The sequence below is a fragment of the Notolepis coatsorum genome, assembly GCF_963971535.1.
Source record: "Notolepis coatsorum genome assembly, chromosome: 4".
In the NCBI taxonomy this organism is placed as follows: Eukaryota; Metazoa; Chordata; class Actinopteri; order Aulopiformes; family Paralepididae; genus Notolepis; species Notolepis coatsorum.
The window spans coordinates 204,005,698-204,012,368 of record NC_140168.1 but is presented as its reverse complement, the minus strand read 5'-3'; the positions used below and the strand labels follow the sequence as shown (position 1 = coordinate 204,012,368).

General features: G+C 45.5%; 1 protein-coding gene across 1 annotated transcript in view; it reads left to right on the top strand.

Annotated features, from left to right (window-relative positions):
• Positions 1–2,386: 2,386 nt before the first annotated feature.
• ppargc1a (peroxisome proliferator-activated receptor gamma, coactivator 1 alpha) overlaps positions 2,387–6,671 on the top strand; it is a gene marked incomplete at its 5' end in the record, with an annotated part of 68,201 nt that continues 63,916 nt past the window's right edge. The window contains 2 exon segments of the mRNA XM_084312198.1: positions 2,387–2,433; positions 2,567–2,669. Coding sequence (XP_084168324.1) covers positions 2,387–2,433; positions 2,567–2,669 — 150 coding nt within the window.

Here is a 6,671-nt window from a genome sequence, read left to right as displayed (position 1 = left end):
ATGATGGGCTTGATTTATGTTACAGGGTTAGGTGCTGGGAATGTGGCGATGTAGGGCTAACCTTTGATTTTTTTTTGGAATTTGAAGCTTCTGGGCCGAGATTCGATTTTAATTCGAAGCTTCGAGATAAAGATTAAAAAAAAAAAAGTATAATACAGCACTTGTACAGCACTTTGTTCAACTTTGTCAGTGCTGTAAAGTTTAAACCTTTTAAAATCGTACACAAACAAAACACTTTGCTTTCATGAAATATTGTAAGCCGTCATTTGAGGCTTTATAAAAGCAGCACAATGAAAACAAATCTGTCAGTGCAGAGTCCGACCTCATCTTAAATAACAAACAGCACCAGGGGCGGATTTAGGATTGTAGGAGATCCGGGGCTTAGCCCAGATGGGCCCCCCTTTTTTTTTTTTTTTTTTTTCAAAGATTTTTCAAAGATTTTTCAAAGATCATACCTTTGCTCCCCCAAGTTCAATAGTGGGACAGCAGAGATGCTCCGAATGCTCTTATGGCCAGGCGTCTATGATTCACTGATACAAAGTAAAATAGTGCAGTGCAATAAAATTGTTAGTAAAATAGAATAAAATAATGCAATAGTGCATTGCAATAAAATAGTTATCATCGTATTTTTTCGGGAGGCCGGTAAGGAGTGCATTACAGTAGTAGAGTCGGCTTGAGATAAAGGCATGGATCTGGTTTTCAGCATCCTTTTGATTTATAAATGGCCATACTTTAGCTATGTTTCTAAGGTGGAAGAATTAAGTTTTTGTCAACTTGTTGATTGTGATTTAAAGCTTAGGTCTGAGTCTACCATAACACCAAGACTTAACTCACTCAAATACAGTTAGCAGCTGGATAGACCACAGATGGAAATTAGCTTCTGCAAAATCTGGTGCAAACATATTTTCATGTAACAATGATGAATTGTATAAAAAAAAAAAATAAAAAAAAATTTTTTTTAAATAGATTCGGGGCTTTTCAGAATACATCCGGGGCTTGAGCCCAGGTAGCCACCCCCTAGCTCCGCCCCTGAACAGCACTCATCTTAAATAACAAACAGCATTGCTTGTTGTAGTTAACAAAGAAAGGCAGAGTTGATTTAGCAAAAAAAAATATATATATATATATATCATATATATATATATATCAAATTTTTTTTAATAATCAAATTGTATTTTCATATTCGAATCACATGCCCATCGAACGAAGCTTCGAAGCTTCGAAGTATTTAAGACAGCCCTAGATGTAACAGAAACTATCAAGTAGGTCCAAGCTTTTGCATCACTACAGATTAAGGCATTCTTTAACAGCATCATAACACATTAAAACACATTTTGCTGGTTAGTGTTAGTCCTTGTATTTAAAGATATATCCATTAATTATCCTCGTTATGATTCCCTGAGAGTTGGAGGCGGAGAGGTTTGGTGTGGCGGGTTATTCGTGAGAGCAACCTCCCGTTTAGACCGTGGGCATCTCGGGGAATTGGCAAGGCGTCAGTGGCAATGCGGAAGCGGGACACCACCCCAGCGTCAATGAGATTTTCGTCGGCACCTGAATCGACCAGCGCGGACAGAGGGAGCGATTGACTATTGTGACAAAGCATGGCACTGAATTGCATATTTGGACCGGAGCTGGGAGCATAATTAAGGCTCGTACACACGCCCAGCGTCACTGTCGAGCCTTGTCGTTTGGGGCAAATCGAGCATGAAGCAATGGAGTGGCCGAGTGGACCACAGTACAAACATGCCCCCGTCTTGAGTCTGTGACGGCGTACGCTGAGAGGGAGGCGAGATCGGTCAAGCTCCATAGGCTCAGAGGGGCTGTCTTCGGCGCGGACGGCGCGCCCCGAGGGAGGAGAGCGAGATGAGCTGGGCAATGGAGGACGGGCGGCACTAGCCTTTTCACAACGGCGCTCGCGAAGACGCGTGTCCAGTTCTCTGGCTAAATTAATTAGCTCGTCATGGGAAGATAACTTCTCCTTAGACGCCAATTCATCCTTTAGGACGTCGCTGAGGCCTTGGCGAAAAGCCCCTCGTAATGGCGTGTCATTCCACTCGGAACCTGCTGCTAGGATACGGAATTAAATTGCATATTCGCTCACGCTGCGATTACCTTGGCGGATTGTGAACAAGGCGGCAGTACTATCCGAGCCCCCGGGAGGGTGGTCGAAGACCTTTCGCATGTCGCCGATATATGCAGAGTACGAATCACAGAGGGGGGAACGACTGAAGTGGAGGGCGGTTGCCCATTCTAGCGCGGGACCCGTGAGCAGACCTGACAGGTAGGAGACTTTAGATGTATCACTTCGGAAGGTTTGTGGCTGTTGCCTGAATACTAATGAACATTGGAAAATAAAGGCTTGACACTTAGAGACGTTTCCGTCATAATGTTCTGGTGCGGGGACATGGGGCTCCCTGTGCGGGGAAACAACAGGTGGGGCATCTAGCTGGGCAGTGATGTATGCATCAAAACGCTCACATTGTCTGTCTCGTTCCACGCAGCGGAGCGAGAGAGCGCCGAGTTGGGCAATGGTTTCGTCTAGTAATTGTGAGTGTTGGTTTACCAGAACGGCGTGTCCCGTGACGGCGGTCTGGATGTTGTTGCCCCATTCTCCGATCTCCTGTGGTGCTGGAGTCGTCATCGTGGTCGGAGTGTTCTGTGAGGATGGGGTTTGGCGGTGCCCAATAGCAGAACACAGGAGGAGAGAATGGAGCGTTTTAGGGTGTTTTAATGTTGTTTCCCCAAGCAGACAGTTTAACAACAGGAATGTCCAACAGACAGATACAAGAATGTTCTTGGGGTTAGGACAGGTGCACGGGGCAGTAGACACAGGACTGTGTCGTGGGCGAGAGCAGGAGCACTCCTTGTGCAGCACGGGATGTCCAGGTAGGAGGTGTGCTGGAGCGGAGGTCCTGGGCACATAGAGAACAAGGGTTAGGACAAGGAATATCAACACAAACAGGTTTGCAAGGCTTAGGTTTCGTCGTCGTACCTAGGAAGCTAGTTTAACACTCAGATGAGGTCAGGAAAGGATCTGCAGACTGAAGTACCATCTTGTTGATCAGGGGATGAGTCACAGCCGTGTTGATTGATGAGCTTGGCAGCGTGTGAATCCGGGGAACGGATGCTGCCCATATATGGGTGTGAGAGGATAAGGGGTGAGTGAGGCTTTTGTCGTGAATGTGGGGGAGGATGAGGAGGAGTGAAGAAGGCTCTCGCTGTGATTATGACAACTACAGAAGGTTAACCTTTCACTACCACACTACAGAAGGTTAACCTTTCACTACCACACTACAGAAGGTTAACCTTTCCCTACCACACTACAGAAGGTTAACCTTTCACTACCACACTACAGAAGGTTAACCCTTTCCTTTCACTACCACAGTACAGACGGTTAACCCTTTCACTACCACACTACATAAGGTTAACCCTTTCACTACCACACTACATAAGGTTAACCCTTTCTCTACCACACTACAGATGGTTAACCATTTCACTACCACACTCCAGAAGGTTAACCCTTTCACTAGCACACTACAGAAGGTTAACCCTTTCACTACCACACTACAGAAGGGTAACCTTTCACTACCACGCTACAGACGGTTAAACCGTTCACTACCACACTACAGATGGTTAACCCTTTCACTACCACACTACATACGGTTAACCCTTTCACTACCACACTCTAGAAGGTTAACCCTTTCACTACCACACTACAGATGGTTCACCCTTCCACTACCACACTACAGACGGTTAACCCTTTCACTACCACACTACAGATGGTTAACCATTTCACTACCACACTCCAGAAGGTTAACCCTTTCACTACCACACTACAGACGGTAACCATTTCACTACCACAGTACAGAAGGTTAACCCTTTCACTACAGCACTACATACGGTTAACCCTTTCACTACCACACTCTAGAAGGTTAACCCTTTCACTACCACACTACAGATGGTTCACCCTTCCACTACCACACTACAGACGGTTAACCCTTTCACTACCACACTACAGATGGTTAACCATTTCACTACCACACTCCAGAAGGTTAACCCTTTCACTACCACACTACAGACGGTAACCATTTCACTACCACAGTACAGAAGGTTAACATTTCACTACCACACTACAGAAGGTTAACCTTTCACTACCACACTAGTACAGAAGGTTAACCTTTCACTACCACACTACAGAAGGTTAACCTTTCAATACCACACAACAGACGGTTAACCCTTTCACTACCATACTACAGAAGGTTAACCTTTCACTACCACACTACAGAAGGTTAACCTTTCACTACCACACTACAGACGGTTAACCATTTCACTACCACACTACAGAAGGTTAACATTTCACTACCACACTACAGAAGGTTAACATTTCACTACCACACTAGTACAGAAGGTTAACCTTTCACTACCACACTACAGAAGGTTAACCCTTTCACTACCAAATTACAGAAGGTTAACCTTTTCACTACCACACTACAGAAGGTTAACACTTTCACTACCACACTACAGAAGGTTAACACTTTCACTACCACACTACAGAAGGTTAACACTTTCACTACCACATTACAGACGGTTAAACGTCTGTAGTGTGGTAGTAAAAGGGTTAATCTTCTTGCAGGAAATGGTGTTTTGCGGGAAATAAAGGTAATTTGTCAGAACAGTCCCTTTAATACGGGGGGGACTTGAAACGAGGTTACTTGATATCGGACAAGTCTAAAAAATCCGTCTCCCCGGCTCTCTCTTGTATGAAGACCGCGACGCGAGACTTAAAATAGCCGCGGGAGAGAGCCAATCATAATACTTTATTTTGAGAATGTAATTTTCTCATTCCTTCGCCAGTAATTAACCTCCGCACACAGCAAAAAAAGGTATTGGAAGCGCCACACATACACACACACACGCACACACACACACTCACACACACACACACACACACACACACACACACACCACACACACACACACACACACACACACACACTCACACACCACACACACACACACACACACACACACACACACACACACACACACACACACACACACACACACACACACACACACACACACACACACACACACACACACACACACACACTCACACACAATCCAAGCCCCACAGTTTGTTTGAAAGACTGGGAGACGTGATAGGCTGAGTGTAGCAGGGGAATGGAGGGGGTAAAAGGGAGCCAAGATTGGACTTTATCTCGAGCCAGGGGGGGGGAGGGGGCCTTTTCTTTTGCATTCTCTGCCTGGTTTTATTCAAAAACTGCTGCTTCTACACTTCTGCTGAATTGGGTTTTGTTCCCTGCTAATTCCAGCCCATCTCGTCCGAAGGCTCGTGGGAACCACCGGGTTCACTTACAATCACTTCAGTCACACACCTGGGAGATAATTGACTGGGCTTCGGTCAAACTTGTTTTATTTTATTTTTTCAACTCTCTTTTCCCTTCTCTCTTTCTCTCTCTCTCTCTCTCTCTCTCTCTCTCTCTCTCTCTCTCTCATCTCTCTCTCTCTCTCTCTCTCTCTCTCTCTCTCTCTCTCCTCCCTTTCTCTCTCTCAACCTCCCTCCCTCTCTCTCCCCCCCCTCTCTCTCTCTTTCCCCTGAGTCTTCACAATGGAGACAAAGAGCATTATGCACATAAAAAAAAGAGAGAGAAAAAAAGGGGAAGCTCAGAATCTCTGAATCACTCCCAGACCAGGCGCTCTCGCTGCTGCGTTATATAGAGACGGCCCGGATAATCGAGTCGCCTCGCGACACTCCAGCCCCGGGGGCCCTGACACCGTGAGAACAGGTGGAGTGACGGGTGACGGCCTGGTTCTGGGGTTCTGGAGAACCGGTGCTGGAGAGGGAGAGAGAGCCACCGGCGCTGGCAGTAAACAACGTACTTCTATAAATCTTTCATAAATATTCTTATGTACCCCAGTTGCTCTTGCATGTACATATTTGTGTTTTATTACACGTATATGTTCATACTGACCAACAGCCTCTATCCACGGGCTGTCAGACTGCTCAACAATCACACTTGCCGCCCCGCACCCCCCTCGCACCCCCCATCCCCAACCCCCGGTGACATAACTCTACATCTACATCTACTCCACTTCTACATGACAACAATCACTGTGAACCGGACTTGCATTGCTGCACTAACACTATACACTATTCATCCATTGCAAGCCCCCCCCCCACCCCCCCCCCCCCCCCTCCGTCCATTAACTCAACTGGACTGTCACTGTACTATTTATTTGCACTAGCACTATTGCACTTGGGACGGGTCTCATTCACCAACGGACTTACACGACAGAAAAGGCGTTTTCTCTTAGGGCCAGTTGAGACCTTTTCGGGCAAGACATGAATATAGACAGAGTATATTATAATATAATATTAATTTTTTTATTGATGGTTGGTGAATCCCCAAAATCCTTCCCGTGTCTCAAATGGCCCTAAGAGAAAGCCCTTTTTTGTCGTAAGTCCTTGGTGAATGAGACCCAATTTGATATTATATTATTGATATTATTATTTTGTATATGCTATATTCAGTATGTTTGTATGCCAGTGGTGATGCTCTAAACTCAATTTGTTGTACCAACAATGACAATAGAAGATTATATTCTATTCTATTCTACATACCAACTAAACAGTGTGGTTAAGGTTA